This window comes from Phyllopteryx taeniolatus, chromosome 18, assembly GCF_024500385.1.
Source record: "Phyllopteryx taeniolatus isolate TA_2022b chromosome 18, UOR_Ptae_1.2, whole genome shotgun sequence".
Lineage (NCBI taxonomy): Eukaryota > Metazoa > Chordata > Actinopteri > Syngnathiformes > Syngnathidae > Phyllopteryx > Phyllopteryx taeniolatus.
The window spans coordinates 5,381,808-5,401,812 of record NC_084519.1 but is presented as its reverse complement, the minus strand read 5'-3'; the positions used below and the strand labels follow the sequence as shown (position 1 = coordinate 5,401,812).

Sequence of the window (20,005 nt, the reverse complement as noted above, 5' to 3'; positions counted from 1 at the left end):
CGCACCTTGAAACCGCAGTTAGGCGCGTAAAATACAGACTTACGCACCAACTGGATAATATAGCTCTAAATGCATACAGCATTCTTTATCTTTAGTTCAGTACTTACTGTACCTTACATGGAGGAGCTAGCCATCACCAGATGATCAACTGTTAATTTCTACCACGGCCTATAGCGATCCAGACCTTTCTCTGTAACATCTTGAGATGTTTACCACCCAGCTTTCTCCAGCATCAACCCCACAAGGAGCTTTGCGTGTCTGATGAACTTGTACTGGAATCTTCCATCACACTGCTGTTCACTGTCAAGCCATGGTGGCCAATGCTAGCTTGTCCTCCACTAATGTGGGACGATCTGCAAGAATGGCCCGGGCACGTGTCGCAATCCGCCACCTCACAATAACACCCTCTGGCCCGCAAGCTGCAAGTTGCTAACGTGCACTGCACACGGAAAAACAAACTACTAGTGTTGTGTAATTTAACGGCTCAGTGTATTTTAAAGTAAACACTTCTGAGTCAGAATTATAGACTGATCTTTCTGCACTGAATTATTTATTTTCTTCAGCCTCCACCATATGCTTCAGACTCTGTACCATTCAAATTTTGTAATTGAGATCAAAATGAGATCAGAAGCTGATGTGTCGCAGTCATTTGAACTGTTGGTCTCATTCTAAAAAAAAAAACCCACAAAAAGGTCCTGTTCTGATCTGTCCATTACTTTAACTCCTAAACACTTGTTTCTTTATTTTAACAGCATGAGGGAGGAAGAGGGTTGAACGTAAACTCTATGTGCCAGCTCTCTTATTTTCTTTTTCCCGCAACCCGCCTTGACAAATAATAGAATGCACTGGCAATCTCAGAGACAGACAAGGAGAGGAAAGTGGGCCACTGCCAACCCAAGGCTATGCAAATCCACCCGTAGCCAACCAAGTTTAGGAATCTAATAATCACACCAAACACTTTTCCATCCAATCTTTGACTCTCTCTTCCGCTCTCCATTCCTCATCCCATACTGTCATTTTTCTCCTAGTGCTGTTATTGGCGCTACCATCTGGTACCGATACCCCAGAGATGGACTCGGCTCCGGTTTGCAATCAGGCAAGGGCTTAGAGTGGAAGCCTGGCACCACGGCAGCTGATTCCACAATAATATATGCCGCGCTGTTGCGGCTCATTTTGCTTCTGATGGGCACCGTGACCACTCAAGCATGTGCTGGCAATTAAGTGCTGTGTTAAGTAAAAACTGCAATTTGCAAGGCAAGCATGAAGGTGCACTTTAGTAGACCAAAGCAAATGGAGGGGGAGGAGTGATGAAGGCCGTGTCTCAGGTGGAGAAACATATTATGGAACATGCTGGGACCATTCTTAAATTACCTGTGTTCTCACATCAATGCAAAATTTGAAAGGTGTTATACAGTAAATTCATTTGAGTCATTAAAAATGTTTTAAAAGGAAAACAAGACAAAACATGATTAAAATTCCAAAAGTGCAGCCATTTCTTGACAAAGGACTGTGTAAATTCAGTGAAACAATGAAACCGCATTCTTTACCCCAAGCAGTATTCCTGTCAAACATTGTTGTTCTGTCCTCACTAAATGTAAACATGCTCATCCCACCCTTGGCACCTCCTTTTTTCAACTTCCTTACTGTTAGGCAAATAAAGATTTATTCCACACCAAACTAATCCGAGCTTGCTAGTGACCTTACCATACTAGAAGTATTGTGGCCAAAATATTGAAAACGATGAAGAGTTCACATTCAGAGGGGCACTTGTCTATTAATTTGTTCACACAATACATGTTCTTCAGCCAACTCTATTAATTCATTTGATGTTAGTTGTGTATACAATCTATCAGCAAAAAAAAAAACAACTCATGCTTAGTGCAACTAAACAAAAGATAAATGTTCTTCCTAGAACAGATCACACACAATTACCAAGAAGACCAAAAGAGTTTGTTGAATGTATATTTTTGTCCCTAACGTAAATCAGGGTCACAGGAGCTTATGAAAGCACAGCGACTTTTGGTGGGATTGAGTCTGGTTTCTGGCATTGATCCAGAATGGGTCAATGACATTACGACCTTAAAGCGAAATCCACTGCTCACCAGGCTCCGCAGAACTTCATTAGCTACCAGCCAATTTAACAGCTGTTGAATAACCTTGCCAATGAGATGATGTTTTTAATGCCTTTTAATTGTCTTGAACACACCTAATGTACAGTTTTTAGTGGAATTTTGTGCTGAGGTAGGGCTTAAGGCCAATGACAAGAGGGTCAAAACAAAATGAATCATATTTTGAGGCAACACTACATAAGGATGTGGATCCAGGGTATTTTCTCACTTTAAAAATTTATATCATCAATAGCAAAGCACTGTTGTGATATTTATTTTAAAAAAAAAATCAATGTCACTTTCTTTCTCTGAACACTTTATGATGGTGTAGTATCCACTCCCTGGCAACAACATTAGGACATTCACATATTTAAAGAGTACTATGACACTGAATCCCACTGTAAGAGAATTACTGTATGAATTTAACAATATTCCAAATATTGTGGTTGTAGCTTGCAGTGGGGAAGATCTGTACTGCCTAACACGGTGCTGTGTCTAATATTTCAGTTACCCAATCCAGCTAAATGTGGTTGGCAAACTATTAGAACGACCTCACAGTATGGTACATGTACAAATTGCATATGGAGTGCATAGAATAACAAATTGATTGTGATGACTCAAGCTGCTGGTGATAAAATCCTGTTTCCAAATGTTAGTGGTGGCCTCAAGATCCAAGAATTCCAAAGCACGAGCCATAAAAAAATATATAAAACAGGAGCCAATGTATGCACAAGCATACTGTATATTTAGAGCATTATAATATTAGTGGTTATGAGACTCTGTATGTACGCTCCCTCCACATTTAAGCGCTGCATGACGCAAACTTCATCATTGGTAAATGTAACGTATAATAAATGAAAAAATGTTTTACATTGATGACTCACTCGAAAAGACACCAGAGTGGACCTTTTATTTCCTGAAAAATATTGAATTATAAACAAAGTGATTACGGCAACAGCAAAGAATAATTAGAATTAAGGCAACAAACAGAATTTAAAAAATACAAATCTTACGCAAAATCTTGGGCAGATAAAGAACTTATCTCAGCATGATAACTTTGTCCCTCTTATGAAGACAATTAAATGCTTAATCATTTTTCCGACATAGAAAATGTTATGAAGAATTTTAAGATGAGTCTGCCTTTCACCCCAATTAATTAGGCTACAAGTGTCAATGGATTTCGTAAGTAGCTCATTTAAAGAGTGGCTGCACGCCAGTCTTGGTTTGAATCTTCGCTACTTTTTCCAGCATGCATTTTATTGAAATTCAGTGATTATCTAGAAAGTTTATCCCACAGTGAAACGAAGAGGGCTCTCTCTAAACAGTAGACCAACTACAACAAAATGATGCACAGCAAGTAAGTAGCATACAACTATTATTACACTACAAGTTAACAAGTAACATTAACGAAAAAACGGTTAATTAGCCAAAACTGTTTACAATTGCCACAGGGCAGGCTGGGATGCCAAGCGGCATTTTATAAAGCGCTAGAAATATCCATCCATCCATTATCTGAGCCACTTATCCTCACAAGGGTCGCGGGAGCGCTGCAGCCTATCCCAGCTATCATCGGGCAGGAGGCGGGGTACACCCTGAACTGGTTGCCAGCCAATCGCAGGGCACATATAAACAAACAATCATTCACACTCACATTCACACCTAAGGGCAATTTAGAGTCTTCAATTAACGTACCATGCATATTTTTGGGATGTGGGAGGAAACCGGACTGCTCGGAGAAAACCCACGCAGGCACTGGGAGAACATGCGAACTCCACACTGGCGGCGCCGGGGATTGAACCCCGGTCCTCAGAAGTGTGAGGCAAATGCTCTTACCAGTCGTCACCGTGCCACCGCTAGAAATATATTGATTTTTAATGTATGTTTGTCCCCCGTATTAGGTCAATAAATATTAGTTGTGTCTTTTTGTTGTTCCACAGTAGCAGTTGTACTAGTTGTATAACTTGTGTTTATGTTTTCCACACTAATGTGTCATGCTGTCATTTTGTTGGTACCATGAGTACGATTTGTATTCTGTTTATTGACCACCTTGTTAATTTTCACAGTATGAACATAAGAATATTAAGTTATAAATGTACTCTATCAGTAAGTTATCATTTGAACATAGAATTGGTCTATAATTCAACGTTAGCCCTGGATGGGATTGACATCCACTCTGAACGTGCGGTACTTTGCTCTTCTAATACTCTTACAGAAGTTGCATCCACAAGGGAGCGCCAATACCCCATATAAACGCCAATGTTCATCAGGTCATGTCTTAACGCTATACCAAACCATTTCATCCATGCATCCATCCATTCTCTGAGCCGCTTCTCCTCACAAGGGTCGCGGGCGTGCTGGAGCCTATCCCAGCCATCATCGGGCAGGAGGCGGGGTACACCCTGTATTGGTTGCCAGCCAATCGCAGGGCACATACAAACAAACAACCATTCGCACTCACATTCACACCTATGGACAATTTAGATTCTTCAATTAACCTAACATGTATTTTTTTAGGATGTGGTCGGAAGCTGCAGTAGCCCAAACAGAAAAAATATAGGCCCGGGGGAGAACATGCAAACTCCACACAGTAAGGCCAGAGCTTAGATTCAAACTCAGCCGCCGTGCTGACCAAAAATTGTCATCCATCCATCCATTTTCTGAGCCGCTTATCCTCACTAGGATCGCGGGCGTGCTGGAGCCTATCCCAGCTGTCATCGGGCAGGAAGCGGGGTACACCCTGAACTGGTTGCCAGCCAATCGCAGGGCACATAGAAACAAACAACCATTTGCACTCACAATCATGCCTACGGGCAATTTAGAGTCTCCAATTATTGCATGTTTTTGGGATGTGGGAGGAAACCGGAGTGCCCGGAGAAAAGCCACACAGGCACGGGGAGAACATGCAAACTCCACACAGGCGGGGCCGGGGATTGAACCCGGGTCCTCAGAACTGTGAGGCTGACGCTCTAACCAGTCGGCCACCGTGCCACCCAAACATTGTCAGATAAAGTTTATTTAGAGACATGGTGCAATAATATTTTTTTGTTTGTCTTGACTTCTTATGCTTCTCGGTATTTGTTGCTTCCATTTCCTTCAGCTTGAAGTCTGATATTTTATATTCGACAGACCCTGGCTAGAGTATGAATTATTAATGAATATGACACTAATAGTGTGAAAGTATGAAAACCGGTGCCCTCCGTAAGCATTGTCTTCACACGTACCTGAAAAGAATTTGGCTCATAATTTACAATTAAGACATTTCTGTTGTAGAAAATCAAATATCGAGCATAGCACATCTCTTGTTAGTTTGTCATCAAATGCTTTTGATGTGTATGTAAGATACTGGCTTGAGAAAAGTGAATGGCCTTTAAGTTGAAATTCCTTAATAAAAAAAGAAGAAAAAATGCATGTTAAGTCACATAAAATTTCATAATCAGCATATTGTGTCAGATGTCAACATACCTCATAGTACCTCAATTTAGCAAGCAAAAAATAACCTCTGCATGTGAGAGAAAACATGTTAAGACTTGCCATTGAATTGTTTTAACAGGATACATGTCATTTTTCATTGACAGCATTTGGTAAAATGTGTTTTGCTTGTTATTATCTATCCATCCATCCATCCATTTTCTGAGCCGCTTCTCCTCACTAGGGTCGCGGGCGTGCTGGAGCCTATCCCAGCTGTCATCGGGCAGGAGGCGGGGTACACCCTGAACTGGTTGCCAGCCAATCGCAGGGCACATAGAAACAAACAACCATTCGCACTCACAGTCATGCCTACGGGTAATTTAGAGTCTCCAATTATTGCATGTTTTTGGGATGTGGGAGGAAACCGGAGTGCCCGGAGAAAAGCCACACAGGCACGGGGAGAACATGCAAACTCCACACAGGCGGGGACGGGGATTGAACCCCGCACCTCAGAACTGTGAGGCTGACGCTCTAACCAGTCGGCCACCGTGCCGCCTGTTATTATCTATTCTATGGTAATAAGTAGTAAGGGCCTGATTGACTGAATATTTTTGCATACAAAAATGGCCGCAAACTTGATTGCTCACGCAAACAGATGTGGATAATGATCTGCTGGCACACCCAGGACTGTGTCTCCCACATGGGCAAAATTGACACACAGTTCAGTTTTTGCTTTCTGGGAAGAGTATATGCAAATACATTAATTATCACACGCAATGTGATTCATCAAACCTGAGACAAACTGTGAAGGTGGATGTTGTGTCTTTTAATTACCGTGTCTGAAGCGGTGCCAGCATAGACCAGGCAAAATAAGACAAACTTTTCTGCTTGTGTAAAGATTTTTGAAATTTCAGGAACACATTTTACATACTCAACATACTCTCTATTCTGCAATGCAATGTCAGACCCTTTGACTGATCCAAGGGCTTACTTGGAGCCAGTCACAAGAAGGAGTCATGCCATATCACCTATACCAAAACCAAAAACTCCTTTCAACTCTGCATTTCTTTCTGTCTGGGTCAGTGTTATGCAGGATGGGCATATACATCCAATTGCCACACACGGGATGAGTGAAATCAAATAAAACCTGGCTTTTATATGGTTGCTGGCGTCCCCAAATTTATCAGACCAATCAGTTTTTTTTTTCTGTAACTGTTTTTTTAAGTGATATTTTTTATGCCTGTTCCACTAGTACATTCCAATCCATCACTACAAGCTTCATTTTGCGCTTGCAATGCTCTCCCAAATGTTCCAGCCGTCAGAGCTAGCTAAAAGCACAAAACTCTCTTTAAATACGACGTTCACCAACACAATACACCTCTTGCCAAAAGCATGCACAGTTTGTCAGAGTGCACACAATTTAGTGGCCACTATTTGGGATCTTAGTAAAAGATTGCAATCTTATTAGATCAGGTGCAACATGCCCATCAACAGCGCGCGCAGTCTGTTAGAGTGAACAAGATTTAGCACTTGCGATTTGGAATCTTAGTAAATCAGGCCCTAAGTCAAAGTCAAGGCAGGGTATTTTGTTGATAGCTTCTTTTGTACACTTCCGACAAACCTTTATCATTATTTTCTATTGTGTGTATTGTATTGTGTGTTTTCCTGTAGAACGGGTGAAGCTTTCAACAAAATCATTCATACATCACACAGGTCAGTGATGGACAACACATCGGTAAAAGCCAAAACAAGTTAAGCTTGGTTTTCATTTTGAAAAAATAAAAAATAAAAAAGTTTAATTATTTACTTTGAGCAAATTGCACAGCCTTATATGGTGAAATACTGTATGTGTTGTGGCTTAAATGTAATTACATTACACTATTAATAGAGTGTTTATCTTGAGCAAAATGAGTATGACATCTGCCTCCCCCGTATGGATTTAAAAATAAAGAGACAAAGTCATTCAATAGATTTGCCTTTGACGTCAAATTAGAATTCCATGTGTGGTGCAGAATTATAGCGTTTACATTCACAGCCTTTATGTCTTACATGTGGAGCCAATTTTGTGATGTACTCATCCCATTCAAATAAGGAGAAAATCATCCTCTTTTTGCAGACTTTGATGTAGCTAAAATTGCAAGAAGATGGGATCCAAACAACGTTGACGAGTCCGCCGTTGCTTTTAGTCCCATTACTGGCAGTATGATAAAATGCATTTCCTCTAATAGTCGACATGTTTGCTAAAGTTGAGGCAAACTTTAACAATACCCATGGTTATAGAAATTGGCATGCAGTCCATACAGCCTTTTATACAAGGCAGGACATTCAATGGAAGGATGATTTGATAAAATGTGATTAAATCTTTAACCTTATACTCCACCATGGTAATGTACTGTAATTGGATTTTGGGGCTATTTTCTGAGTTGAGCCACTCAATGAAATGCAGAGAGAATGGGCTTTATGATGATGCCAATATCTGATTGCAAGCCACAAGCCAAATCCATATTGTTTGATATGTGACATGCAACCCCAATATGTTAGTAATTATTGTTTCATCTCTGGGTTGCCTTAGATGTGGAGGACGGCAGGCCAGGTTGATTCTGGAGCCTCTGGAGAGAGAGAGGGAGGGAGTGTCCATGCTTTGTGAACCAATGCGCCTTTTAAATGGCAGTTTAGATCTGCTCGCTGGTGAGACAGTTGGGACGTTTGTGTTATGTATTGAACTGGCAGTTCTTTAGACATATTATAACTATTTTCATGTGCATTTCTAATACTAACTTTATCATTTTAGAATAGGTGCTGCATGGAGGTTGTGTGTAGTTTTTAGAAAGAAATGGATGTAGATTAATTGCCAAAGACAAAGTAAGTTTACATAATGGATGCCAGCTCGCGCTCTGCAAAATTCCGTGACTCGAAACCTCACTCCTCGGAAGCCTTAAAGGCTGGATGTCAAAACCACATATTTAGTCAGCTAATGGCGGACGCGCTGACTCACAACGACTGTTCTCATCACTTATGATGTTTAGCTTGTTGTTGCTAAATATTTACCAATTCTGTCTTTGCACACATAGTGATGTGAAAATGGCGGCCCCCATAAGCAATTAGATGCATATCATAATTTTTATTTTTTTTTAAAGTAAATACTTTTACTATTTGAGTAAATAGCATTAGATAAAGATATGCACATTTACAATATAACAGGAAGTTTTGGCCTGTAGGATTTAGTTTAAGTTTAGTGCTGGCTGGTAGATTGGCTTCCCAAGCTTTCAGACTGCTGGTTAGTGCACTCGGCTCTCAACCCGGGATACGGTGATCGCGTGGGTTCACGCCTCTGACAGGACGGCCCTGGATGACCACTCACACTTATTTGAAGGTGACACTCCATGAGGAAGGTAGACGGATTATGTTTCATGCTGTCTCTGCATAGCCAAGTCACACTTGCAGACACAAGCCAATAATCATGTAAGATTTAAAAGCTGGTGTGAAGTTGTCAGCGTTTATCAGGTGTGAAAAACTTGTTGCATCATTCCTAAAAAGACTCATGGCTGTATTAACTCAAAAGGGTGCTTCTACTAAATACTGAGCAAAGGGTCTGAATACTTATGGCTGTGTGATATTTCAGTTTCTTTTTTAATAAATCTGAAAAAATTTCAAGAATTCTGTTTTTTTCTGTCAATATTAGGTGCTGTGTGTACAATAATGAGGAAAAAATTGAACTTAAATGATTTCAGCAAATGGCTGCAATATAACAAAGAGTGAAAATTTTAAGGGGGTCTGAATACTTTCCGTACCCACTGTATGTGCCCTGCGATTGGCTGGCGACCAGTTCAGGGTGTACCAAAAGATAGCTGGGATAGGCTAGTGAGGATAAGCGGTACAGAAAATGGATGGATGGATTTTAGTAAATTAGGCCAGATGTACTGTATACTCCAGTACATGCTTGCGGCTTGAGGGCAACATAATTTGGCAGAAAGTTTTCTCAGTGATTTTTTTTCTGAAGTGGATGAAATCCCAAAGGTGCTAAAAGTGTATTGAATATATTCTGTATATATACTGTAAGTATAGCTTGTTATCAGGCAGTTCGAAAATGCATGATGCATGTAATGTCCTCTATTTCCTGGAAGGAATAGTAATAAAGTTTATTCCCTACACTCCAATGTGAAATAAATGCAACAAAAATATCTTTAAGCATTGTCCTCATCTCGTCCAGTATTGGCAGCAGCAAACTTAATACAGTATGCTCGAGAGTCTTCCTTTACAGCCACACCTCCATAATATAAGCAGTACGTGATAACATTGGGTCAGTACCGCAAGTGTCGAAAGAAACATACTAAATACAAGGTCCATTTGTAAGATGGATGTTAAACATGACATTTAGTTTCATATATTATCTACAATATAGCTTCAATGGGGAAACCTCAGTTTGTCAAGCTGTGGAACGGCACCTCAGAGGCGGTGGTGAGCAACACTGGAGCACCACAGGGGACTGTGCTTTCTCCCGTGCTATTCAACCTGCGGACATCAGACTACAACACAACACAGCATCACATCCAGAAATTCTCGGATGACAGCTATTGTGGTGTGTATAAGGGATGAACAGGAGAGGCAGGAAAAAAGCCTGGTCACATGGTGCAGACAGTAGCACATTGTGATCAACACCTCCGAGACCAATAAAATGATACTAGACACAGGCCAAACCTGCAGCCCCGTATACTGTACACATGGGATCAATGAGGAGGTGATTCATTTATTGAGCAAACTAAACAAAAGTTTGTGTAGTTCTTTCTCGGGAATAGACACAATCACATTAAACTGTAATGTTATTGTTATTGAGGCTATTTCATGTTCAATTTTATTCATGTACAATACTTTGTTTCGGCTGCTGTTGTTTTTTTAAAGTACTCTATAAATAAAGTGGAGTTGAGTTGGGTTGTTGGCAACAAACTTGACTGCTTAATTTTTTATGAAATGGGAAAAGTGTAGATTGACAAGACTCTTAATAGTCCTCATTTTACCACAGGCTTTATGATTGTAAAATATTTTCTGAAATGTCTTTATATATATATAATATAATATTCTCATAAAAAACATACACTAGTCTTGTAAAAGTAAGATTTTTTTTTCTCGTAATTAAACTTTATTGTTGTAATTCTACAGTTTTACTGTTGTAGTGTAAAGGGTCACATTAGGTTGCATGCTTAAAAAGTTTTTTACAATGGATTTTACAATGGAGTCTCAGATATAATATGCAGACTAAAAATAATGAAATACTTTTATATTCCAACAGTGAAAATATTCCCTTTATGGCATCAGGTCCCACTCTAGACTGTTTGATGCTATGTTTTATTTTTTTATATTGTTGGGGTATCTGACTCGTCATCTCACACTCCTCTCTGCGTCCTGCCTTTTTACTTTAGTGCATTTAAAAATGAAAGATATATTTTACATCCACCTGATTAATTTATCTTCATTCTGGAATGGATGTATTTTTAAAAAATGGGTAATGCACAGTGGATTTACAGAAAGCTGAGTATATTTGAAGCCTTCAAACTAGGCAAAAATATATTTGAAAGCAGAGAATGAATATGCTGACAATAAGGCTTTAAATGTGGCAACATGATCATTGAGTGAAATGATCTTACGCAACAGAATGGAACTACCAATGTTCTTGTGATTATTACAGCATTGTTGAACAAATGCATGTGTGCAGTTTTGTCACGACACATTCACAATTTTATTTATTTTTGGTTTATTGAGGTGCAATTTCATTTGCATGATAGAGGCACAAAGTAATATGCTGATGAAAGCAGAGGTAACGGCCTGGTAAACTTTTTATGGTCTGATGTTAAAGTGGAAGAAATCAAATAATTACAGTGTCACTACAAGGTCTCTTATGTCTTTTTACTTTTGCCTCACACACAATATGAAACTTTCTCACACAAATACAACAAAATCATTTGCCATTTGCTGAGGTCTTTCAACTGACTCCCACACAAGTGAAGTCTCGAACTTTCAATTAATATGCCTACACAAAAGTTGCTAAAGGTTACCAAATGCAATTCAAGGCAATTAGCACATTGCAGACCACAGAACTGCAGCTGTCGCACCAAAAAAAAAAAGATATATTACTGTACCTGAAGAATACTATGAACTTGACAAAATATTCCAAGCTTAATTATATTCCCAGTAACAACTATCAATACAACCATGGAAAACGGTTAGATATCAGTTTTTTTTTTTAAATAAACTATCGTGAGCTATTTTTGTTGTTGTTTTTTATTTTTGTCACACACAAAATCCATCCCACGACAATACCCACCAGTTTGGTCCATGTTTTTCTACATAAAACCAATCCGTTTTATGCATTAGATCAGAGTCTGATAATGGGTTTTGATTTCCATCTCTTTTTCGATCAATATCGGCACCATAGCCATTACTGTGCCTCTGAACTTTCTTTCACAAGATAATCCATTATATTGACTCTTTCCTCTGACTCCTAAAGCACTATTAACAAATTGCTTCGAATGAATTAATTATAGTTACTTAGTCACAAATGCCTCTCAGCAAAATGCAGTGTAGTTGTACACATCAATGAGAATGCCTCTAACAGTGTCAGCTTTTATATTTGAGTGTAAAGTTCTTCTTTTGGATACTGACATTGTTCAGTGGCCAGTGACTATCTATTCATTGTTGTTTTTATTCTGTCATTACTCTTGAATGGGCACTATTTTTCAATTAGCTGCATAATGGGTTTTGGAGAACTTTGTGGTTGGAGGAAATTCTCACCCTTTGGCTTCTGCAAGAAGTAAATGGACTGCGTGGCATGAATTTGAGTGCCAGAATAGACATCATATATAATCATCTACTGCGTAGTAGATGAAAGAGTATGCTGAAATGACAAACAAAGCCTTTACATAACAAGAAATCTTGCTTTGTCACAGTGTGTGGATTCCAAGGAGCTGGGTGTTCCATCGAGGGGACAGTCTCTGCATCAGAGAGACGCTCTCTCTGTGTCGTCAGTGTCTCGTCTCTCCTTGCACCCCTCTGCTCTACACAACCGAACTCGCCCATTCTCTGTGGCCATCCATCTGCACCACTGATCAGAAGCTTTCAAACCAAGGCTTTGATAAGCAGGTGTGTGTTCTTTAAAAGGATTTTTTTGGGTGTAATGTGTGAGATGGGGACATGGGGTTGAACGGAGAACATGAAATGTGTTTGTGTGTGTGCACAGAAAATGTCGAGGCTACCTTTGACTTTCCCTCGAGTGCTCTGAGGGCAGTCTGTCTACTGTAGCTCAAGCGTGCTAGCAGTCAACCAGCCGTATCTAGTAAGGTCACGTTTTGAGACTGACTCCAATTGGCAGATATTCAGCTTCTCTGAATTGACAATGAGTCTTTAGAGATAGTTCAATGGGAATGAGATCTAAATGTCTTGAAGCATTTATGAATGTTGTGATGAATTCACATGAACTGGTGGGCTTCAAGAAAAGGGATTTATTGTTCCTCTTGTTGCATATTTTTCTAGCTGTAGCCAGCTATACGGTACCATTGAAGTACCCTTAGAAACTGACACCTGTATTATGTGTATTGGTATATGGACAGACAGATGTGACAATAAAAATATGATATGGTTGTTCGGTCCCAAGAATACAGTAAACCCTTACCAGACTACTAATCTAAACTTCAACAAGCGATAGCAGCGCGAGCTGTTAGTGGGCGTGTTGCGCGTGATCTACTAAGACTGTGATCTTTTACTCAGATCCAAAATGTTGGGCATTAAATTAGATGTTCACTGCCTCTAATAGATTGTGTGATCTGTTGGCAAGAGGTGTATCAGTGGTGGTAACCACTGTATTTAAAAGAGGGTTTTGGTGGGTTGCAGGGCATCTGAAGGATGGCAGGCACACCCCCTTTTTATTGATGGACCGCCATACATGCGTTCATTCATAAGCACACTATTTTGATTAAATTACTTTTTAAAAATTTGTTTCATACAGAATTAAAAAAAAACATGCTCTCCTTCAAAATGCAACATCAGAATCAGAATCACAATTAGAATCATCGTTATTTGCCAAGTATGTAAAAAACACGAGGAATTTGTCTCCGGTAGTTGGAGACGCATCACAGCTCCAGCTGCTCCGCTTCCTGTCGATACGCAGACTCGTCACCATCTTTGATGAGGCTGATGAATGCGGTGTCGTCTGCAAACTGCAGGATGTTGACAGCCCGGTGCGTTGAGGTGCAGTCATTCGTGTAGAGAGAGAACAACGGAGAGAGGACACATCCTTGGGGCGCCCCAGTGCTGGGGGTGCGTGTAGACGGAGTGGTGCACACGTCTCACTGATGAAGACACATCCGCTACTGAAGCTCTTTTCATATTAAAAGTTTTCTATATTGTACAAATTGATTTTCTATGACATTCACAACTCTAAGGAAATCTCCATGCACCACAATTTACAGCAAGCGTCAGATATCTATTTGGTGGATGCATACAAACACCCAGGTTATGCACAGTGGTTGGATGTGAAGTCTCTATTGGGGGAATATGCCTTGCTGATCCACAAGTCAGATGCATTTATTAAAAAAAAAAAAAAGAAGAAGAAAAGACGTGAAATAACCGGAGAATAAGGCCCTTAAGGAAGAAAAACCAATAAAAACTGAATTTATGCACATCTTCAATGGCTGGTAAAATTTCAAGTTTTCTAAAAAGCATGACATAAAGTAAATAGGAAGTGGTAAATTGGCAGCTAGTGTTACGATAATGTTGTTTCCAGTTTCTTAAGCTTAAGGGAGTGTCAAATGAGTGCTGAGGTTAAAAACTGTGACATTAAGAAAAATGAAAGTAAAAATGAGCCACAACCTGGCCTGAGTGGTGCAAAAAAAAGCCAATAAATTGTTATTGAAGGAAACATTATAAAGGTGAAACTGATAAATTGCTCGAAACATCTCTGATGTTTTTTACCCAGTAAGACATCATTTGTCGCAGAAAAGGTAAAGGATTGATTTACTGTTATAAATTACTTTAGTAATTTTTATAAGTGTTCCTGTTATGAGCTGCCCTGCAGTACTGTTGTTGGACCGTGGGTGGCGCTTTGCGCCCTCTCGTCCGCTTTATCTCCCCTCCCCTCTCTCTTTCCAGCACCTCTTCGGCCGCACACCTGTCACCAATCAGCCCTTGTTCCCACCTGCATTTAAGCCTGCCTGACCCCGGAAATCCTCGCCAGAGTATTGAAGCTTCTCCTGCGGTACAACGGCTCCCCAGTTACCAAGTAAGCTACATTATTTCTCGTCATCTTTCTGACCTCCGTGTTTCTCCTTGTCCTCAGTGTTCCCTTCGTATTCCTCGTGGATTTCTGCCACCACGCCGCCAAGCCAGCCGCCTGTCCTCGTCACCGCCTGCCACACGTTCTCTGCCTCAACAACCCGCCAGCACATCTCAAGGACCATCTCCATTCCCCTTTTTCAATAAACTTTTCAGAACAACCTCTGAGCCTTCGCCTGCTCTTGGGTCCAGTCTAAATCCACTCATGACAGTTCCACTGCTATATGGCTCCTCATCATTCCGTGCGCCCCTGCTAGTTCATGCTAGCTTACAGTAATGCCCTCACATGTAGGAAAGGGGAGCCGCAGTCACGATGCACTTTTCAGCCATTTATACAATGCTAGAAGAACAGTAAATCACCCACACACTCACCTATGTCACACACCACTCTCTTTCACTAAGAGTCATAGGGCAGAAGTGGTTTGACCTTTATGTCCAGAATAAAAACAGTTTCTACTCATGAAAGTAAAATTAGCACTATCATAAGGTTCACGATGATTGAGACCAAAGTACATCATTTTAAATTAGTTTTATACATCAGTTAGGATATCTAACAGCTGCAAAACTGGGTGCTAAAGTTAGTAAAAAAAAAAAGTTGCACCATATTATCTGTAGGGCTTAATACACTGTAAATTTAAAATGGTAGCCATAGGCTAAGTTGCACAATATGGCTGGGGCAAGTTGAGCTGCCCATCTAATATATGTATTATTTTGGCTGCATAGCAACGTAACAGATGTAAGCTCCATTCCCCTAGTTGAAGGCAGCAAAGCCTAAAAGAAAAAGTGAAGACACGTATCGTGACTGCAACACCTGAAAAGGTGTTGTTGGAGGCCGGTCACAAAGACAAAAAAAAGGCGAGGGAACCAGAGAAAAGCAAATGGATGGAGAGAAGGGATGAATAGAAGAAAGGAACTGACCATGGAGGAGCAAGGGAGGAAGAAAAAGGATGGGTGATGAGGAAAGTTTTCTGTTTCCTGTTTTAAAGCGTTCTCGGGGCTGTTGAAAAAAGTTGAAAGAGGCTAGTAGTATAGGCTTTTCTTTTTATCCATCCATCCATTTTCTGAGCCGCTTCTCCTCACTAGGGTCGCGGGCGTGCTGGAGCCTATCCCAGCTATCATCGGGCAGGAGGCGGGGTACACCCTGAACTGGTTGCCAGCCAATCGCAGGGCACATAGAGACAAACAACCATTCGCACTCACAGTCATGCCTACGGGCAATTTAGCGTCTCCAATTCATGCATGTTTTTGGGATGTGGGAGGAAACCGGAGTGCCCGGAGAAAACCCACGCAGGCACGGGGAGAACATGCAAACTCCACACAGGCGGGGACGGGGATTGAACCCCGCACCTCAGAACTGTGAGGCTGACGGTCTAACCAGTCGGCCACCGTGCCGCGCTTTTCTTTTTAGTTTTTTAAAATAAATAAATACAGTACATTAGTATTTAAGGAAATGCCCAATTTCATTCGGTACAGACATGTCTTACTATGGATGGAGCCAGGTTGGCTCAGTATGGAGGTTGCTCCAGCACAGCAATCTATTTCTGGACCAGGAACTGTCGGATGCTAAGGGCATTGTAAAAGGGTGCGTTGTCGAGGTGGAACAGCCATGACTTGTCCTGCCATAACTCTTGTCTCTTCTCAAGCACTGAACCAATAAATGCTGTATCACTTTGCAGATGCACTGGTTGAATGTCTGGCCCACACTAAAGGAGAAAACTCAGTTTGTGATTGAAACATACATTTTGTTACACCATTCCTGGAACATTTCTGACACCTCATAGGAAAGTTGTGCAATTGTAGGTCTAAAAGAAAGAATACCAAAAATGCTGGATATTCTAACAGCACAAGTGCAAGACTAGTGATCTTATTGGGTATGCAAGCTGTATAATTGTAAATTAAGGATTTTGACAATGTTGGAAATTTGAAATGAAGGGTGGATGAAGGTAAATGAGGCAGCATGAAGCCAGAACATCTTCCCTAATGAATTTTCACAAATGCTTCATTAATTCTTACACAGGCAATTCATAAACTTTAAGTTCATGTGACAGAATGCATTTTAGTTCTTCATATTTTTAATGTATTTCTAGAATATACAAGGCCCATGTTAGGTGTCTCTTCACATTTGTTACCTTATCCTTTTCCTGTGCCGGAATGATTTGGTGTGGATTCACAAAATAGTCAGAGCTGGCGCCGGTAAAGGCCTGTGTATGAGGCACAGATAATCAACAGTGTTTTTCTTAAATTCACATTGTGCATACAAGTGAGAGACAAAGCCCGCACACCTAATCTGGCACATGGTCCAACCTATTGGCAACAGTCCGAGGGTAACAGTTACAGAAGCAAGGTGCTATTTAAGACACCCCCAACCACCGAACCAACTTATGTCAAATGAATTTCCACCACTAATTACACTCTGATGATATGTCTGATATTGTCTATCAAACGTGCTGATTGTCTTTGTTGCTATTTCTATCAGAAATTGTAAACCAGCAAACCAATCGAGGGTAAAAACAGTTCTCACCGGCCATCAAACTACAGTGTGTCCTCGCTTGTCTATTCTCTTGTTGGTCAGTGCCATGTCAGGATGTAAACAGGAAAATGGCTTGACGTACAGACTAGTGTGGACAGCTTCAAATGGCGGACTGCAGTCTGTGTCTGCACTGAGTCAAGGTCTCAGTCGGACCCACAGTTATCCATCCTTCCATCCATTTTCCATACCCCTGATCCTCACGAGGGTCAGGGGCGTGCTGGAGCCTATCCCAGCTATCTTAGGGCGAGAGGCGGGGTACACCCTGAACTGGTTGCCAGCCAATCGCAAGGCACATAGAAACAAACAACCATTCGCACTCACAGTCACACCTACGGGCAATTCAGTCTTCACACCGGCACGGGGAGAACATGCAAACTCCACACAGGGAAGGCCGGATTTGAACCCGAGTCCTCAGAACTGTCAGGCAGATGTGCTAACCAGACATTCACCGTGCCACCACAGTCAATTAAAGATTTAAATAAGGAGTTAAATAAAGATTTATAAAGAGTTTTTTCCTCCCACAGGCCGCTGTCACAGACTGTGTACGAGCCAGTGGTGGGACCAAGTCACTGCTTTGCAAGAAACAAGTAAGTCTCAAGTCTTAACCCTCAAGTCCCAAGTCAAGTCCCAAGTCGAGACAGGCAAGTCCTGAGTCAAGTCGCAAGTCTTGCACTTTGAGTTTCGAGTCCTTTTGAGTCATTTTAACAACAAAGTAATTATATATTTTAATATATATAATATTTACAGTATATATTTCATTAATATCCATCCATCCATCCATTTTCTGAGCCGCTTCTCCTCACTAGGGTCTGGAGCCTATCCCAGCCATCATCGGGCAGGAGGCGGGGTACACCCTGAACTGGTTGCCAGCCAATCGCAGGGCACATACAAACAAACAACCATTTGCACTCACATTCACACCTACTGGCAATTTAGAGTCGTCAATTAACCTACCATGCATGTTTTTGGCATGTGGGAGGAAACCGGAGTGCCCGGAGAAAACCCACCCAGGCACGGGGAGAACATGCAAACTCCACACAGGCAGGGCCGGGGATTGAACCCCGGTCCTCAGAACTGTGAGGTAGACGCTCTAACCGTCTACCACCGTGCTGCCATTTCATTAATATTTATCCATCCATTCATTTTCTGAGCCGCTTCTCCTCACTAGGGTCCTATCCCAGCTGTCATCGGGCAGGAGGCGGGGTACACCCTGAACTGGTTGCCAGCCAATCGCAGGGCACATAGAAGCAAACAACCATTTACACTCACAGTCATGCCTAAGGGCAATTTAGAGTCTCCAATTAATGCATGTTTTTGGGATGTGGGAGGAAACCCACGCAGGCACGGGGAGAACATGCAAACTCCACACAGGCAGGGCCGGGGATTGAACCCCGGTCCTCAGAACTGTGAGGTAGACGCTCTAACCGTCTACCACCGTGCTGCCATTTCATTAATATATACTTCTATATTTAATATATATAATGTTAATATCCATCCATCCATTTTCTGAGCCGCTTCTCCTCACTAGGGTCGCGGGCATGCTGGAGCCTATCCCAGCTGTCATCGGGCAGGAGGCGGGGTACACCCTGAACTGGTTGCCAGCCAATCGCAGGGCACATCGAAACAAACAACCATTCACACTCACAGTCATGCCTACGGGCAATTTAGAGTCTCCAATTAATGCATGTTTTTGGGATGTGGGAGGAAACCGGAGTGCCCGGAGAAAACCCACGCAGGCACGGGGAGAACATGCAAACTCCACACAGGCGGGGACGGGGATTGAACCCCGCACCTCAGAACTGTGAGGCTGACGCTCTAACCAGTCGGCCACCGTGCCGCCTAATGTTAATATATTTAATATATTTTAAAATCCATATTCATTTATAAAAAAAAACTCGGGGGCTGCTCAAAATCTTTGCACCTTCAAAGCTGATTGCTGAGGGTAAGGGAGGGCTTTTTCTCACTTTATTTGTGGAGTTACATTAATCAGACCTGTCACAACTGATAATTTGCATCCAGTAGGGCTGCAATTAGTAATCGAGTATTCTACTGACAAATCTATCGAGTAATCAAGTAATTGGATGAAATATTTTTGTTTTGTTAAAGAGCAATTAAACGAGAAAATGAGACATTTCACTTCGTAATGAATGACCAATTGGTTTCCTCTTTTAGATAATCAACAGTATTTTTCTTAAATTCACATTGTGCGTATAGCAGGAAACTGCATTTTCTCGTCTACAAACATTTCTATTGAGGCAATTTCAAACAAATAAAAAATAAAACAAATAAATAGATTTCAGTTCAAACTTGGCATTTCTTGTGAGTATCAAATGCATGATTAAAAAAAGAGGAACACAAATTTGTCATCCCTTTATAAAGGCACAGTTTTATCCAATTGTGGTATCTCAGTCAGAAGACTAGCAAGCGCTGCATAAAAATATTACATCAAAAAGAGGCAAAAAACAAAGAAGAATGGTACAGAGCCCCCCTGGTGCCAAGGTATGAGAAAAATAAAAATCATTGATAATCTGTTCTCTCAATTGAGTAATCTGTACCCTAAATTTAGTAAACTGTACCCTCAGTTTAGTAATCTGTACCCTCAGTTTAGTAAACTGTACCCTCAGTTTAGTAAATCCGT

General features: G+C 41.1%; 1 protein-coding gene across 10 annotated transcripts in view; it reads left to right on the top strand.

Annotated features, from left to right (window-relative positions):
• Nucleotides 1-20,005, top strand: part of LOC133468375 (uncharacterized) — a 59,963-nt gene that overhangs the window by 32,669 nt on the left and 7,289 nt on the right. For 6 of the 10 annotated variants that reach the window (XR_009785486.1, XR_009785483.1, XR_009785485.1 and 3 more), the window contains 3 exons: nt 12,458-12,650; nt 14,655-14,760; nt 14,842-17,954. Coding sequence is in view for 1 of the 10 variants with exons in the window: in XM_061754212.1 (XP_061610196.1) it covers nt 12,458-12,650; nt 17,892-17,954 (256 nt within the window). In the remaining 9 variants the exon portion in view is untranslated. Of the gene's footprint in view, nt 1-12,457; nt 12,651-13,625; nt 14,761-14,841; nt 17,955-20,005 lie in introns of all 10 variants that reach the window. The other 4 variants (XR_009785481.1, XR_009785482.1, XM_061754212.1 and 1 more) reach the window with 4 other exon arrangements.